This window comes from Microtus oregoni, unplaced genomic scaffold, assembly GCF_018167655.1.
Source record: "Microtus oregoni isolate MIOR12 unplaced genomic scaffold, Mior012 000012F_ref0000307, whole genome shotgun sequence".
Taxonomy (NCBI): Eukaryota; Metazoa; Chordata; class Mammalia; order Rodentia; family Cricetidae; genus Microtus; species Microtus oregoni.
Genome location: NW_024543071.1, coordinates 7,635,807 through 7,654,403, shown reverse-complemented (window position 1 = coordinate 7,654,403; position 18,597 = coordinate 7,635,807). Strand labels below are relative to the sequence as shown.

The following is an 18,597-nucleotide window of genomic DNA, read 5'->3' as shown; positions in this document are numbered from 1 at the left end:
CAGGTTCTGACTCCCACCTCTCAGACTCCACAGCTCAGGGCGTTTCTCCATAGTTCTGCAGAACTTACACTTTTCTTGGGCCTAGATTTTTGCCAGATTGTTTAAATTGGGGGTTTCTGAGGCCAGTGTTCTGCATCTCAGTTTCTTCAGTCTACCTCATTCAGTTGTCTGAAGGACAGCACGAAATGATCCCTGTTATGTTTAATAGTGCATGAGGGTGAAGGCTGAATTCTCCAGAAATAAAAGACAGCAGGTGGGACCTGGTGGGATGGCTCGGTAGGAAAGGACACTTGCCATGGAGCCTGACTAGGCAAGTCTGAACCCACATGGTAGTTGGAGAGAGGTGACCCCACAAGTTGTTCTGAGGCCAGCTGGGACTTGTATATATCCCACTACCCAATAAATGAATAAAGGATAATATTTTTAAATGTAGAAACACAGCTCACAAGGACCTGGAGAATCCCAAAGCTGCCTGGGAACTGCGTGTTTGGAAGTGGCTTGTGACTTGGACATACTCAGCCCTAGCCTTCCTGGGCTTACTTGCCTACGTGTGGAATTATGGCTTAGCACTCTGAGGGAGACAGTTTTCCTACCCGGTCCCCAGGTGGGTGGGTGGGAAGTAAAGAGCATGGAAACTGGAGATCAAAGCGACATTGCCCTCCCTAGGGTTAGAAGGACGAGGCAGCCGCTCACCATTTCCAGGCAGGCAGCAGTTTCTCCCCTTTCTCCCCGTTTCCCTCTTAGAATATTACCTGATTCCCCACTGCCACCCCCACTAACCCCAGTCACACAGGGCTCTGAAACCTTTGCCATGGGGACGATTCCACGTGCCCTTTAAGAGATACTGGCCCATGCGCTGGTCACCTGGGAAGTGCCCAGGAGTCCTGTCACTGATAACAGACCCAGTGACATGAGACCTTGAGCTACTTTCTCCCAACACATGTGACCTGCCCAGTTGTGGGGGGCTTGGGTGTGAGCAAACTGTAGGCCCAGGAAGGTGAGACCAGAGGGAGCCTTGATTTATGAACTGTCCAGATTTAACTGAGGGCACAGCACTTTTATTAATAGAACATGCTGCATTTCCTTTTTATAAAAATATGAAGATCATCGCACTCAGGAAAATGCCTGGTGACTCTCTGTCTTTAGGGCATGCTGATCACCAGGCTAAAATTAAAAGTGAAGTCAGGCCCTTCTTGAGTCTATTTTTAACTCAGTTTAGCTTATGAATATGAATGTGAGGGCTTTCTTTAGATCTCCCTTCACTCACTTACTTACTTATGCCAAGCATCTCTGCCTGGAATTCCTGAGCACGCCTGGGTGGACCAAGTCCCGGCCCCCGTCCCTGCTCTCCGCCCCCTCCGGGAGGGTAGGCCCCCCTTCGCTCCCTCCCGGAGGGTAGGGGCCCTGAGCCGTTCTCCTCGCTCTCAGTGTTTGTATTCCCCCCCCTCCCCGCACAGGCAGTGTGTCACTTGTTCTGAAGGATGAGGTGTATTCAGCGGTTACACCGCGCTGTGTTTGATGCTTGCCTGTGGAGTTGGGGTTTCTTTTTCTGGGAGACTCCAACTTGTCGGTGGCCACTTGGGTTGAAGGAGAGACTCTGGGCTGTAGACACGACTCGGTCATTCAAGCTGAGAGTGCCCGTGGTCCTGGCTGGCATACCAGGGGAGACTGGATGACAGGTGGGAAGGGAGGGAAAGAAAAAAAAAAACCTGGCAAGTGTCGTTCCTGCCCAGAGAGTTGGTGATGAGTGATGAGCGGGCTGGGGGAACTTTAAAAGCCTCAGCGGTTCCCTGCGGGAAGCCTTTTTAACGCCTGCCCTTTGGGGACCATAACCGAGGCAGAGCGCAAGCCAAGGCTCAGTCCGGACAAGGGTCTTTTGTGGACTTCTTACAGCAGTTTCCACTGGACAGTTGATAAAGCACTTAGAAACCGTATCGGTTCTTATAAATCCCAGCCTGCGCTTGTTATTGTTTCTTTATGTTGAAAAGCAATTTGAACACAACAGCTTATGTGGGGAAAGTATCAGTTAGCTCAGGGTGAGTCCTTCTCCATGCTGGTTTACTTGATTACATATCCAACCCATGTAGTCCTCTTAAGATGGTGTGGTTTAGGCTGGACGAGGCGGCACATACCTAAAATCTCAGCCCGGGGAAGGCTGACGCAGGCGGTTTAGGAGCTGAGGCCAGCCTAGGCTACATGGGAAGATTATCTAAAAAAATATTGTTTAAAGATATGTTATTCTTAACTACAGATCAAAACTTCCTTTAGTTTCTCCCGAGCAGCATGGAAGATAAGCCGGCTAGTGCACAGGTTAATTTAAAATGCTTAGCCCTGTGTGGTGGCTTAGTCCTATGATCCCACTTCAGAGGCCAAAACAGGGAAGATTGCAGAAAGCATGAGACCAGCCTGGGCTACATGGTGAATTCCAGGTTAGCCTGGGCTACAGGGAAAGATTCTGTCTCAAAAATAAATAAAATTAAGTTTAAAAGTTGGGAGTGGAGGTGGATGCTTATAATCCCAGCTGCTCAGAGGAGGAAGAGTTCAAGGTCACCTTGGGCTTTTTACTGGTAAAGGCTCTGACTCAAAATATAAGCAAACAAAGAAAGATGATCAGTGTAAGAACAGTTTTCCTATCCCAATGCCTTGGTTCAATTCCCAGCACCATAATAAACAAACAAAGCAAGTAATTAATATGTAAATAACTGAACTGATATATGCTATTTGCTTTGCTAACCTGTGGCTGGTGCCCACAGCTGGAGAACTGTGAAAATGCTCACAGAGCAGGGAGCATGGGACGGAATGTGTGCACACAGGTTCATCTGACTCTGGGGCAGAGCAGGGAGCGTGGGGTGGAATGGGCACACGTGTTCATCTGACTCTGGGGCAGGGCAGTGGTATTTAAACAATCAGCTCCTTCTACGTATGATCTCCATCTTCAGTTAAAAGCGCTCATGATGGAGTATGAGATACCACTACCATCTGTCTGAAAAATATCTCAGAGGCTTTTGCCTGTCATTCAACAAGCCAGTTACTTACATTCCTTAGTGTTCCTTAAAAAAAATAAAAGGCTTTGGGTTAAATTGCATCATGTCGGCTCAGCAGACTGGCTTCAGATCTGCGAACCTCACACCTTCATTCGGTTGCAGTAAATTTTAAGTCTGGCTCTCCCAGACAGACTGGTGTTTTGGGGTCTGCCAGTTAGTCAGGGGGCATGGTGGGGGAGGGGAAGGCGTGAGAGCCCCAGCCCTTAAGTACACAGTGATTGGTAGATGCTCCTCTGGTTTTGGGATGAAACTTCAGGCTTGGTGGTCAATGGACAAACTCCTGGTCAGAGCTGCTGAAACAACATGCCATCTCTTAACCTATTCTGTTTCATGCCCCTGAGCTGTTCCTGATCGTTCTTATGGTTTCCCTGGGTGCTCAGATTTACCTAGTGACTCTGAAGATTTCTTTCTTTGAAAGCTTCACACCTGTTGATTGTTCCTGTTAGGGGAATAGAATTTTTGTCTGATTTATTTATTTTTGCTTTGCTTCATCTTGCCCTCTTAGAGGATCTGAGGGTTTGATATCAGCCTGGACCAAAACAGTGGCCTCAGCCTCTCTGGTCCTGCAGAATGCCTGGCAGATTCTTCGATGAAGCAGGAACCCTGAAGGACTGTCTCACCTTTAGGCAAGTTCAGCAGTCATTTTTTTCTGTGGGTCCTGCATGTCTGGTTCATACAGCATAACATCAAGCAGTCCAGGCAAGAGCAGTTTCTTGTCTAAATGGCTAACAAACTCCATAAGGAACCTCTTTGATGCTCATTTTCCTCTTTAAGTAATTGGTGCTGCTAAGGTCAGATGTGTCTCAGAGTCATGAAAAGTCCTAATAAAATTTTAAATTTTAAATGCCATAGTCTATTAGTCTTTGAAAGGTTTGAAGAATACTTATCTAATTGAAATATATTTCTATATATCTAGAAAACACTATCCTGAGTGAGGTAAGCCAGACCCAAAAAGAGGAACATGGGATGTACTCACTCATATTTGGTTTCTAGCCATAAACAAAGGACATTGAGCCTATAATTAGTGATCCTAGAGAAGCTAAATAAGGAGAACCCAAAGAAAAACATATAGGCATCCTCCTGAATATTAACCTTCATCAGGCGATGAAAGGAGACAGAGACAGAGACCCACATTGGAGCCCCGGACAGAAATATCAAGGTCCAAAGCAGGAGCAGAAGGAGAGAGAGCACGAGCAAGGAACTCAGGACCGCGAGGGGTGCACCCACACACTGAGACAATGGGGATGTTCTATCAGGAACTCACCAAGGCCAGCTGGCCTGGGTCTGAAAAAGCATGGGATAAAACCGGACTTGCTGAACATAGCGGACAATGAGGACTACTGAGAACTCAAGAACAATGGCAATGGGTTTTTGATCCTACTGCACGTACTGGCTTTGTGGGAGCCTAGGCAGTTTGGATGCTCACCTTACTAGACCTGGATGGAGGTGGGTGGTCCTTGGACTTCCCACAGGTCAGGGAACCCTGATTGCTCTTTGGGCTGACGAGGGAGGGGGACTTGACTTGGGGAGAGGAAGGGAAATGGGAGGCGGTGGCAGGGAAGAGACAGAAATCTTTAATAAATAAATAAATAAATTAAAAAAAGAGAAACAAAAGCAGAATCTCTTTTCCAAAGCAACATTTCCTCAGACTCAAATTCTGAAGTCAAGTTACCTTTAAAAATATATATGTTGGAGTCACTGAGCAGTCACAGAGGACTCAGCTGCCTCCCCGTCAAGCCCCCTCACTTCCTGATGCTTCATACCCACCCCCTGCCTTCTACCACAGCCGTCTTTTGCAGGCTTTTTCCACCAAGGAAAAGGAATCGTATCGTATGTCTGCTATTCAGAACCTCCACTCTTTCGACCCCTTTGCTGACCTGCTTCCTGCTGGCACTGAGGATTATATCCATATAAGAATTCAACAGAGAAACGGCAGGAAGACCCTTACCACTGTCCAAGGAATTGCTGATGAATATGACAAAAAGAAACTAGTGAAGGTGTTTAAGAAGAAAGTTGCCTGCAATGGTTCTGCAATTGAGCATCCAGAATATAGAGAAGTAATTGAGCTACAGGGTGACCAGCGCAAGAACATATGCCAGTTCCTAATAGAGATTGGGCTGGCTAAGGACGATCAGCTGAAGGTTCATGGGTTTTAAGTGCTTGTGACTCTCTGAAGCATAAGTGAGGATTTCCTTGCAATGAGTAGAATTTCCCTCCTGTCCTTTATCACAAGTTTAAAAACCTCACAGCTTGTATAATGTAACCATTTGGGGTCTGCTTTTCACTTGGACGAGTGTAACTCCTTCATGCAATAAACTAAAAAGAGCCAAAATATATATGTTGGCTTAGCTTAGCAGTCCCCAGAATCAAATATCTCTCTGTAGTCAAAAAATTTAAAGAAAACACAGTAATATACACAATCCAGACTCTCTGTGTATTTTCCATCTTTATGTGACTTATTTTTCTTTACTCCATTACTTTTTCTGCAAGTTTAATATTTATTTTATTATCTTTACTCCTTTACTCTGTGACTGTCCGTACTCTGTGTTTTTAAAGACTTTGTTTTACTTTCTTCTATATATTTTTCTTCTCCCTCTCAAGCCTACGTACATGTATCAAATACCATGATCCATTTAGAGGTCTTTTCCATCTGAATTTGTCTTTATTGTGTATCTATAATTATCTTCAGACCAGGAGCTTTTACAATGGTAAGCAGCTTGGTTACAGTGGCCCCGGATGCCACTCTGCCTCTCAGGCTTCCAATATGGCAGAGGTACTTCACTGCCGCCTCTGGGGCTGCTGTGTGGGAGCCTCCTCACTACCTCAACTCTGCGTAGCATCACGCAGCATATAAACCCTTTTTATCTGAGTAATAGCTAAATCTGCCATGCAGTGCACTGTGTGCCTGGAAATACCTCTGTGTATGGTGGCAGGAATCTGCCATGCTCTCCTGCTTGTGCAGGCCTAGCAGACTCGATCCCATCACATGCCTGTGGAGGGGGGAGCACTGAGCCATGGGCATGGTCTCAGCTACTTTCCTCCTAACCCCGAGTGGGCATACAAGCACCCAGGCCCACAAATGCCATTCAAGTGCTCCATAGCCGAATCTCCCGAAAGAGTCAGAGCTGTTTGTGCTGGCAAACCAGGAAGCTGCCACTGCACCATTTTTTGATGCTCATGCTGAACCAGGGAGACCATGGCGCCCCTGCTCACCACCAACAAACAGAACCTATCTGAAAAAGAATGCTGCTAAGCTTTGTGTGTGTGTGTGTCTAGAATTCCTTTCCAAGTTCTCTCAGGTTTTATGTGAATTTAGCTGGCACACGCTGGTGTGCCGATCTGTAGTTGGAGGCTGTTCATTCATTCCCTGCTGCTCAGCCCTGAAATAATCACACAGAAGCTGTATTGTTTGCAATACTGTTTGGCCAATAGCTTAAGCGCATTTCTAGCTAGCTCTTACATCCTAAACTAACCTATCTCTGTTGGCGGAGCCCACTGGCTCATTTCCCAGTCACCCAGGCACAAAATAAACACACAAAACTATATTAATTGCAATACTGTTTAGCCAAAAGCTTAAGCGTATTTCTAGCTAGATCTTACATCTTAAATGAACCCATTTTTATTCATCTGTGTACTGCCATGTGGTTGTGGCCTACTGGTAAGTTTCAGTCCAGTGCCCATTGTCTGTCTCCTATATTGGCTGCATGACTTCCCCCTGACTCTGCCTTTTTTCCTCCTCTATCTGCTTGGAATTCCCACCTTACTCTATTCTGCTAAACCACTGACCAAAACAGATTTATTCATTAACCAATAAAAGCAACACATAGACAGAAGGACTTCCCACACCGTATCTCCATTAATCTGTGCATCACCATGAGGTCATGGCCTACTGGCAAAGTTTCAACAGGCTCCTGTGGAGGCTTCCGTCTCCTGTGGTGGCTACATGGCTTCTCACTGACTCTACCCTCATTCTCCCAGCATTCGGTTTAGTTTCCCTGCCTAGCTCTACTCTGCCCTGTCATAAGTAACTTCCTTATTCAACAACCAATAAAAGAACACATACACAGAAGGGCTTCCCACACCAGTTGGTGTTTATCTTTTCCCTTTGGTGGTGTGCAGAGTATCTTTTAACACCCACTAAGGGTGAAGGCTCTATATAGGCACCAGTTCGACTTCTCTATGTCCAGTGAGGTGTATAGGTGTTGTCTCAGCGACAGGGCCCTATCATCAGTCTGTAGAGAGCAGCCAGTAGCCTTGGCAGTAGCCTGGGTTGTTTGGGGATTCCCCTGGGGCCCCCTTACCAACAAATTTGGTTAGATATAATGCATTCCCAGAACGACTCTTCATGTGGTGATGAGAATGCCCAACTGGGGCTCTATCTTCCTCATTATTTAGTGATACCATTTAGATTACCTTCATACATGTTCATGTTTCAGGAAGTTCCTACTGTATTAAGTTTCCATACAACCCCTCAAATGATTCTTAATTTTGGTCAAACATTAGTTTGACCTGCCTTTTCAAAGTTAGTATCAGAAAGCAGCAATCATGGGCAAAGGGCTGAGAGCATTGCTTGCCTTAGTATTGTGCTTGTTAAACAAATATATTTCTGTAGATCAAGATTTAAAAAAAAACTAATAAAATTATCACGTCCACACCTCTTTCCTCAGCCTTCTGCGTCCCAAGTGCTGGGATTACATGTGTGAACACCACCCCTGACTTCCTCTAAGTTCTTTTACTAGAAAATATAAAAAAAATTAAGTGTTCATTTATAGACACATGCATTCATATCTCTTAGGAATTCTTTAGGCTTAAAAAATTCATTTATTTTTATTTTGTGTGCAGGAGTGTTTTACGGGCATGTTTACCATATGCATCCTGGAGGCCGGAAGGGGGCGCTAACACTGTGATTGAGGTTGTGAACCACTGACTCGCTCCCGTGTTGCTTCCTTATGCTTTTGTACACCATTTTGGGTCAGCAGGAGCAGACGTGCTGGGGCATGCATTTTTCTTTCCTTTTTTTTTTTTTTTATCATATATAGGGTGTATTGCCTGCATGTATGTCTGTGCACCACATGTGTCTCTCTAGTGGTGAGAGCAGAAGAGGGCATCAGTTCCCCTGGAAATGAAGTTATAGACAGGGAGCCACTCCGCGGGGGCTAGGAATCGAACCTGGATCCGGTGGAAGAAGAGTTGGTGCTTGTAATGCGGAGCCGTCTCTCCTGGGACATGTATTTTGGTGAGGAATTCAATTTAGCCGTGTGCGGAGGGACTCCTTCCTCTCTTGCTGGCGGACTGTAGTCGAAGAACTAAGGTTTCAAGATTGCTTCCACCTGGGCCGGTGCCTTTGATTGAGCACACTGAGCCGCTTGTGCCGCCTAGAGGGCGCTGGCATGAGTGCCCTGATGAGGCCCGGCTGCCCTAGTGTCTGGAGGGAGAAGCAGGGGCTCAGCCCCCTGCCTGGTTCGGCTCCAGCCCTCCTCGAAATTCCAGACGTTTCTGCTCAGCTAATGTAGCATTTCAACCTTGATAGGTGCTTAAAAACTGGAAACCCGAGAAGCCGGGGTAGGAGAGGTGGTTCTCGCGCTCTGTCCCAACGCTCGCTCCAGGACCCCGCATACCTATGAGCTCCGCTAGTGCATTTCTGGGGCAGGGGCGGGAAGGGATCCACCCTGCTCCTACCCACAGTTGGGGTTTGGGGGTGTCGCCGCCCTTTTCCCCTGGCGCCGTAGTCCCTTTCCAAGATGCAGGCTCAAAATTGACACGAGCTCAAAGCCCCTGCTGGGCGGACCTTGGGTTTGCACTCTATCCCTTTTGTGTTTTCCTCTCCCAAATAAAGCTCAACTCGTGCATCATGAAAGCAGGCTCCACTCTTCAAAGTCAAACGCTGTTTGGCAAAGTACTCCCCCCCTCCCCCCGCAAACTGGCCGCTTTTGGTGTATAAATTAGTCACTTTTCTCCTTCCTCAGTTTTTGTTGTGTGTCGTCACCCCCACCCTCCAAACAAGTGTGTGTAGCTGCAAGCGTGGGTATGCAGACTGCACTGCAGCGTGGAGACGAGAGGACGATCTGGGAGGATAGGTCAGCCCGCAGGTGACTCCGCTATTTGTTAGAGGGTCTCTTGGAACTTGCCGGGAACTTCCTGTCTCCCCCACATCTTCCATCTCTGAAGCTCAGGTGAGTTACAGTGTGTGTGTGTGTGTGTTAGCGGTGGTGGCCTTTAGAGTCCTTGCCCCCGCAGTTCCTACGTCCATTTCAATTGTTCTATATTAGCTCTATTTTGAATTTTGCTTTCCTCCTTAACTTTGTTTTACAGAGGTACACACTGTCCGTATAATATTCTGTCAAATATATGAAGCTATACACAGCTGGACTTTAGTGTTTTCCTTTAAAATTGTTAGGGACTGGAAAGATGGCTCAACGTTCAGAGTACTTGCTCTTCTCCCAAAGGACTGGTGTTGGGTTCCTGGAACCCATGTCGAGTGTCTCACAACCCTCTTATCTACACACACACACACACACACACACACACGAAATAAACGAATGTAATAATTTCTTTTTTGAAAGAAAAGGTTAGTCAGCAACCCCCCAAAAGTGTGTCACGTGTGGGAAACGATGCTTTCGTCTTATGTGACTCAAGCTCACAGGTTGAAGTTAAAATATTTGTCAACAATTCTCTGACAGGACACCAGCACCACAGGTAACCTCTAGAGTCACCTCAGTCCTGGGAAAGTCAATTGCATGTGTGGGCATGCACATGCCTCTGTGGCCTTGCAGAAGTCGGGACAGCCTGCAGGACTCAGTGCTGTCCTGGGACCATGTGGGTCTCGGGACGGAGCCTAGTTTGTCAGCTCTCGGGCAAACACTGCAGACCGAGCTATTTTCCCAGCTCTCAGCATTGTCTTTCTAAACATTGTGAGGGAAAGTTCATGGGGAGACCTTGCCATGGCAGTGCGAGGACCTGTCTTCCCAAGGATGGTCTGGTATTCTGGTATTGATGTCTGTCTGTCTGTCTCTCTATCTAATTGCAAGCATTAAAATGATAACTGCCTATTTAGATAGATAGATAGGTAGATAGATAGAAGAATAGTAATTGGTAATTTTTTTTGAAAGTACAGGCCAGCCTGCAACCCCCAAAAGTGTATCACATGCCCTTGCGTGTTGGAGCCTTGCCCAGGAGGAGAGGGCCTCTCCCCAGGTGCCTAGTTGGTCTTCACTAACAAGGAATTTTGTCAGGTGGGGTTCATCTGGGAGTTGTCAAGGTCAAGGCCTGGAACACTCTCAGGAGCCCTGTTTCCCAGTTTGTACATCCTTGGCTCTCCCACTCACAAGCCTTGCTTACAGTGGTAAACTCTTGAAAACTCCTTGATGTCTGCTCTTCTCCTCTCAGGTCTGAGAAGCCAAGCGACCTACAGTGTAAACCAGTTCCAAGTGTCATTTTAGAACCAACCTCAATTCATGGCCCATTTTCAAATGATGAGCAGTCTTGGGTTATGTCAAGTGGAAGACCTTTTTGTCATGGTCACAGAGCTCAGTGTGTGTCCCAACTTTCTGTGGATGACTTGGACACTCTTTGGATTGGTGCTGAGTCTGCTTAATCCAAATAATTTTAAGTGCTTTAGGGGGACTGCATCTTCACAAGCTGGTAATATTGCAAGCATTAAGATGATCACTGCCTAAATCTGGTTTCTTTGATACCATTAGTGCCTGTGTTTTCAAGGTTCTTTCTTCATTTCATCTGCCCTCTTGGAATTTGAAATATTTTAGGCTAATAACCTTAGAATTCGCCCACAAAGAGATGTGCCTGTTTTATATGGGTGTGTGCCTGTCCACACGTACACACTAGTTTTGTGTCATTGACCGGGGAGGATATGGAAGTGTCTCATATGGACCTTGAGGAGCTTGTAACTAAGCTTCACGGATAAGACAAGCAAAGCTCTGGCGTGCTTAGTGACTTCCGTAAGGATTGGAGTTCTCTGTTCACAGGGCATGGTTGCTTGCTAACGATGTTCTTAACTGCCAGAATTGTGGAATACGAATTGTGTGGCAGAAGATGAACTGTGGAACTCAGCATTGGAGAAGATGGGGGAACATGGAGGTGGCAGGGTTGGAAGAGCCAGGAAGCAGGGAGAAGGTTATGGACAGACAAAAGCAGTTAGTGAAGTTTCCTTGTGTCTTACTATTCTTTTGTGAAGAGACGTCATGACTAAGGCAACTTCTAAAAAGACACATTTAATTGTGGGCGTGCTTACAGTTTCAGAAGGTTGGTTTACGACATTCATGGAGGAGAGCATGGCAGCAGGCGGGCGGGCAGGCATGGTGCTGAGCAGAAGCTGAGAGCTTACTTCCTGATCCACAGACAGGAAGGAGAAAGAGTGGGGGCTGCTATGGGCTTTTGAAAGACCCAGTATCACTTCCTCAAAAAGGCACACCTCTGACAAGGCCCCTTAATCCCACCCAAAACAGTCCCACTACCTGGGGACCAAGCACTCAAACACTTGCGACTATTGTTATGATTTTCGTCTCTTTAAGAGACAAGCCACACCCACTCCCTCCCCCATCCACTGAGGCAGGCTGATCTTCAGCTTCTGGCCTGAGCCCGTTCTCTTTTTCATCTTCCTCTTGGAGAGGCAGCTTCGCTTCTGCCTCTCCCCACTTTTCCGCCCCCCTTTCTCTCTCTCTGTCCTCTTCTCCCCCCCAGTAATAAATATCCAATTCTATTCTGTACGATGTGTCTGTCCACGTGTCTCCCACACACTTGCCCTCCCAGCCGCTTGCCACTGAGAACCTGCGCCTTCCAGGGACTCACTGTCTCCTGCCCAGCCGCTCGTTGCATGGCTGGGTTTGCACGGCTCTCCCAGTCAGGGAACCTCACTGTCGCCAGGACCAGCCTGCCCCGCTGCCAGCTGCTCGGGACCCACTGGCAACAAAAATCATAAAAATTATGGGGCCATTCTCACTCAAAATACCACACCTCCAGGGGAAAATGTGGTAAGAAAAAGAGAAACAGGCTGGGCGATGGTGGCTCACGCCTTTAATCCCAGCACTCGGGAGGCAGAGGCAGGCGGATCTCTGTGAGTTCGAGACCAGCCTGGTCTACAGAGCTAGTTCCAGGACAGGCTCCAAAGCCACAGAGAAACCCTGTCTCGAAAAAAAAAAAAAAAAGAAAAAAAAAGAAAGAAAGAAAGAAAGAAAGAAAAAGAGAAACAAAAAGCCTCCTTTGGTGATTAGGGTTTATTAGGGTGATTGTGTTGGGAAAAATTAAATAGGATGTTGGCTTAGGTTTGTGTAGAGACTTCCAAGTAAAAAAAAAAGGCTTATCCTTGAAACCACCACAATCACCTTCACAGTTACCACCACCTCCACCACCTTCACCACCTTCACCACCTCCACCACCTCCACCACCTCCATCACCACCTCCATCACCACCTCCATCACCACCTCCATCACCACCTCCACCACCTCCATCACCACCTCCACCACCTCTACCACCTCCACCACCTCCATCACCACCTCCACCACCTCCACCACCACCTCCACCACCTCCACCACCTCCACCACCTCCACTACCTCCACTACCTTCACCACCTCCATCACATCCTCCTCCATCACCTCCACCTCCTCCATCACCTCCACCACCTCCATCACCTCCACCACCTTTACTACCTCCACCACCTCCATCACCTCCATCACCTCCACCACCTCCACCACCTCCACTACCGTCACCACCTCCATCACATCCTCCTCCATCACCTCCACCTCCTCCATCACCTCCACCACCTCCATCACCTCCATCACCTCCACCACCTCCACCACCTCCACCTCCACCACCTCTACCACCTCCACTACCTCCACTACCTTCACCACCTCCATCACATCCTCCTCCATCACCTCCACCTCCTCCACCACCTCCACCACCTCCATCACCTCCATCACCTCCACCACCTCCATCACCTCCACCCCCTCCATCACCTCCACCACCTCCATCACCTCCATCACCTCCATCACCTCCACCACCTCCACCACCTCCACCACTACTACTATGGGCTTACAAAATGTGGTTCTAATATAAGTTGCACTTTATGGGGTCCTCAAACCTTCTGAGATAGGTAGTTCCTATGTCTAATTTATAGCACAGGACCTGGAATATGAAGCAGTAACGTGTAGCTGGTATGTGGCAGGAATTGCATTCAGATGGACTGGTCAGGTGCCTTGTCACACAAACCTGAGTTCAACTTTGCTGATGTCACCTAGTAGTTCTGTCCTGTCTTCCAGGGTCTCTGAACTTGTGTTTCCTCATCTATCAAAGAGATAAGTGTCTTTGGGAGGAAATGGTAGCTGGTGTGGGCTTGTATTCCTCACATATATGTAGGAGTCCACGGGGATTAGAAGGGATGAGGGAGAGGCTTGCTTCAGGAAGGATTTGCTTGGCAACTGCCTGCAATAATAGTGCGGATCTTAGGAGTTGGATTCCTTCCAGGGTCTCCACGGAATGGGCTATACGTCCTGCCTGTCTTTCTACAGCACTCTAAGAACTGAATCCTTTTCTCTTTGTCTTCCAAAAGTTGGAGGGTAAATCCAGGACACCGCCATTGTCCTGAGATTTGGCGCAGGCTCTGGCACCACTTGTGCATTCCAGGGGCTCAAATGGGGATCTCCTGAAGGGATCCGTGTCCTCTGGCTGCCAGTCCCTGCTTCCTGTTTCAGCTAACCATAGCTAAGTGCCCTGTGTCTCTCTGGAGAGACCCAAAACAATATTCTCAATAGCCTAGAGTTCAGCAATGCAGGAAATGACTGTAACCAAGATGTTTAAACAAACATAACGGGAAAAAGTGGCATTTAGCCATGCTCCTAGAGGAAATGGCAGCTAGCCATGCCTGTCTCGGCAGCAATGACCAAAGCTACCAGGTGCTGCTCACACTGAAGTCCTGTGAGTTCCAGAACTGTCCACACGGTGCTCTTCTTCTAGGTGACATTCTCTAGTTGTAGATTATTTTCCATTTACATTGCTTTATCTAAGGATTTCAAAATCCACAAAGGGCCTTATAGCATTGGTTCTCAAGCTTCCTATTGCTGTGACCCTTTAACTTCAACACAGTTCCTCGTGTCATGCCCCCAACATAAAATTATTTTCGCTATTTCATAACTGTGATTTTGCTACTGTTATGACTCACCATGTAAATGTCTGTGTTTTCTGATGGTCGTAGGCGACTCCTCTGAAAAGGTTGTTTGTTCCCCTGGGGGTCAAGATCCATAGGCTGAGAAGCACTGGTCTTTAGAGAAGAACACGTTCTTGTCCATGGTTGTGACAAGTTTATTTGTTCTTTTTTCCCTTAAGATTTAAGGGGGTGGGTGGTGGCACATATACAGAGTTTTAGGTCTGGAATCAATAGTTTCCCTCTACCATGTAAGCCCCAGGGATTGAATGCAGGTCACAGATTTGGTACATTTACCTGCTGAGCCAGTTCACCAGTCCATTTTTCATATTTTTTAATGAGTGCATTTTATTTGTTTATTTAAGTTTTTTACATTGTTTTGTGAGTGTGCATATGTGTATCTATTTGTGTATGCGTGTGTATCATATTTCACACCTAGAGCTCACAGAACAACTTATTAGGGGCCTGTTCTCTTCTTCCACCATGTGGGTTCAGAACGAGTTTAAGTCCTTGGACTTGGGGGCAAGTTCTGTAGTCACCCACACAATGGATACATCAGCTGTGTAACAGTTTCCTCTAAGATTGAAACATTCCATCCTTCAGGGAACTCCTTGAGCAGGCAGGTGAACAAGATAACTCCAGGAAATCCCCGAAACTGACCAGATTCACTAGGTCCCTCCCTAATGGAGTAAACAACAGAAGCTGAAAGTCCATGGCGCAGACAAACAGAGATGGAAAAGAAGACACGGAGGAGACCAGCTGCTAGGGAGAAGCTGCCTGGAAGAGGTTTAAACCAGCTGAGGCACCTGGAAAGGACCCCACCAACTTGCTGAGTTGCTTGCAGGCTGTGCAGTGTGCTCCAGGTTCCCAGCTTTTGTGAGCTGTCACCAACGGACCAACGGGCAGGTGGGCTTTGGTCATTTCTGCTCCTGCAAGTAACAGGTCTCACCCATATCCTTAAACTTCAAAAAAGCTCGTTGCTTCACCAAATTAAACTTTGGTTGTATCTGTACTGAGGTCTGTTGTGGGCTCCCTCTCTGGAGTGAACAGATGTGTATTATGTCTCCCTAGGAAAATTTTTGTCACATGTAGCATCCTAAAACACATGGTCTTAATGGACTTGTATTTCATGTGTATCTTTATGTAATATGCATTTGTCCTAGATTATTGGTATCAACCTGGCTGGTAGAATAATGGCTTTCCAATTCAGTTGAAACAAAGGAGCCACCTACCCTGGTAGGCTTCCCAGCTAAGCCAAAGGCACTTCATTCTTGATTCATTTAACATCAAGAGAAGTGTGTTAGTGTTATATTACAGAACTTTTCCTGGGGACACACAACACATACATCTACTTACCCCAGATGGAGAACCCACAATAGAGCAAAGTATGGCTATCACCAAAGTACGACTTTGAACCAATGAGTCAGCATTCTCTGATAAGTAGCCCAGTGGATTTGGGCAGAAATTCTGGTTTCAGTGTTCTAGTCTATACAAGGAGCCTCCAGGCTGGGAGTGTAGTTCAGTGGAAGAAAAATTTCCCTAAATCTACAGGACCACGACAAACAAACAAACGAATACATAGGAAAGAAAGGGAAAAGAGGAACTTAATTTCTGTTGGCAAATGCTCCTGTCTTCCTCCCAGGGTCAGAACAAGGATGAGAGGACATAACAAGACTGGCACAGTGTCTACTGCGCTGTAATTATTTGTAAAAATTATTTGCTGTCTGCCCTTTCCTTCTAATAACCATCATGCCTTCTGTTAGTGGTGTTCTTTGGCAGGGTACATGCCCTCATTCCTTAGCTTCCTGTCTGGTGTTTGCCCCACAGCAGGGGTCTCAAAGTCCCTGTGAACCATTGGGTCCTCTCAGAACGCCAGAGGGAAGATGGGCAGCTGAAGGCTGGAAGCCTATCTATATGTTTGCAGCGGGGGCTTTCCGCAGAGAGGCGTGTCTAGCTCCAGGCTAGCTCAGGGCTAGTGTGTGGCTGGCCTGCCTTCCTTCCGGAAGCCCTGGCAGACTGAGGCTCGCTCCTAGAGGTTTCTCACAGAGGCAGAACAGCCTAGTGCAGATGTGCCCAGAGTGGGTCATCTGGTCATTGTCACTCACAGCTCGGGTCCTCTGTTGCCACAGGTGGCAGAGATCTGTTTGTCTCTAGATTAGCATTGTTGCCTCTTACCTCCTCATCTGAGCCTCCTAGGAAGGGTAAAATGACTTAAACGATTGCTTAAGCTAGTTTAAAAACAATGAAGCCCACAAACTTGGAGTCATGGCCTGTCAGTTGGCACCTGTTGTCACACAGGCTGCTCTGGAAGGAAGCAATTAGGATTAGTTTGCTTAGCACAACCCTAAAATGTCCTCAGTGGGGCAGAAGCCAGGGAGTGGGCGGTGGGTTTGCTTCTAGGGTGTGCTACCTCCTTCTGAGCAGAGAGTGGGGAGGGATGGCTCCATCCGGGATGCCCTGTTAGGTTATTTCCGGTCCAAGTGACTCATTCATGTGTTGCCTCCTCTTCCATCTCCAGAGACAGCAGCCGCTGGCAGGTTCATCCTCATGTCTGGGGTTGTGGCTTTCAAACTGGGAGGAGGAGCTCAGGACATGCGAAGGGGCCAGGAGCCTCGTCTGCTCTGAGTCTCTACATGATGGATAGCCTGGGTCTCTCCGAGTCCCTTGCTCAGCTGTGAGTCAGGACCTGCCAAGGGTTGGCCAGCGCTGGGAGGGAAACACACAGCTAACCAGCCCAGGCTCCTGAGCACTGCCCATGGCTTCCGTTACCTGGGGATGGAGGGATGGATGTCAGGGAGCCAGGCGAGGCTCCCAGCCGCCTTTTCCATGGCTCAGTGTGTCTCTCCCTTCGCCTTGATCCCAGCTCTGCCGCTTCTAGGCAAATGTGATCCTTGACTGAAGGAAGTGGGTGGTTCTGCTCAGCTTACAAGAGCTACAAAACACATCTCTTCTTCCCTCTCTTCAAATTCAAACTCTGTAACCTCCCCTCCTTTGAGAGAGGGTCTCATGTAGCTCTGGCTGGCCTCAAACTATAGCCCCAGCTGAGGATGACCTTGAACTGATGCTCACGCCACCGAGTGCTGCGATTACAGATATGTGCCACCGTGCCCAATTTTGTGGTGCCAGAGATGGACCCAGAGCTTCCTGTTTGCTAGGCACGTAGTGGTTTACCATCTGAGGGCCACCCCGGTGGCCTGTAATTCTTTCCATCTTTTTATGTGAAAAATACTGAGTTGGGGTGGCATCCTTCTGCCCTGTGGGTACCTGCTTGTTCTCTCAACGCACCACTGACCACGCAGGGACAGACTGTGGGCAGTGACACAGTTGCTGGCCACATTTCACTCCATTGTCAGGACTGCCTGTAAAGGTGGCGACAGACCTGGCCCTGAGTCCCAAAGACAAGCTGCCTCCCTCTGCTGTCAGATTTTATCTCCTCTGCCATGGCGTCTGCCCTGATGTCCCCTTCTGAGACTTCCAAGAGCATCCTCACATGCCACCTATTGTCAGCCCTCGAGAGATGGCACAGGAGAGACTCCATGCAGGGACCACAGCAGCGATGGGTTTAAAAGGCATCCCTGAAGCAAGGGATGCTCACTGCCACTCCTGCCTGCCTTCACACACTGGTCTAAGTGTTGCTGACAGTTGCTTTAAGCCCCGTGAACACGAACCTTGGAAGGCTGGTGGCCGAGAGACGACAGCTGCAGCCGCCGGGCTCAGAACAGGCTGACAGGCCATCACAGGCCATCACAGCTTTTTTTTTTTTAACTTCTTACTTTGAAATAACGTTAGATCCCAGAAAACTTGAAAAGACAGTGCTCCATAGAGTTCCCATGTTCTCAGTGCTCATGTATCCGTGTCTTGTATAACCATGATACACGTATGAGAACAAGAGTGGAATATTGATACAAGCCGGTAATGAAGATCACACTGAAGACATTTGTTCATTTAAATTTGTTCATTTAAGCCTTTGTTTTCATTTAAAAATCTTTCTACATTCTCTTAATTTGTGGGGTGTGTGTGTGTATGCTTTGTGCCGTGTGTGCGTCAGAGAAAGGGAGGAGAGAGAGAGAGAGAGAGAGCGCATGCGGAGGTTCAAGGACAATTTGCAAACTTCAGTCCTCTGTCTACCATGTGGAGCCGGTGCTCTGATCCCCTGAGCTGTCTCACTAGCCCAGGCCTTCCTTTTATGTCAGAATGGAATCCAGGGTCCCATCTGGTGTTGGGTTGTCTTGTGGCTCCATCTCCACTGTGTGAGAACTTCTCAATTCTTTCTTCTCTTTGCGACCATGACACTTTTCAGAAGATTGACTTGCTATTTCATAGCCAAAGGGTCAGCCAACCCTTTCTATCAAGGGCCAGAGAAGTGTTCTGGGCTTTTAGGTCACGTGGCCTCGGCCACTC

The 18,597-nt window shown here is 47.6% G+C and overlaps 2 protein-coding genes across 2 annotated transcripts in view; both read left to right on the top strand.

Annotated features, from left to right (window-relative positions):
• Rbm20 (RNA binding motif protein 20) overlaps positions 1-18,597 on the top strand; it is a 183,777-nt gene that overhangs the window by 23,274 nt on the left and 141,906 nt on the right. The window lies entirely within an intron of this gene.
• LOC121454639 (eukaryotic translation initiation factor 1-like) lies at positions 4,877-5,200 on the top strand. The gene has a single exon (XM_041662058.1). It carries the CDS (start codon positions 4,877-4,879, stop codon positions 5,198-5,200), a length of 324 nt encoding a protein of 107 aa, XP_041517992.1.

Coding starts and splice junctions, on each gene's coding strand:
- LOC121454639 (XM_041662058.1), top strand. CDS start 4,877: ATGTCTGCTATTCAGAACCTCCACTCTTTCGACCCCTTTGCTGACCTG.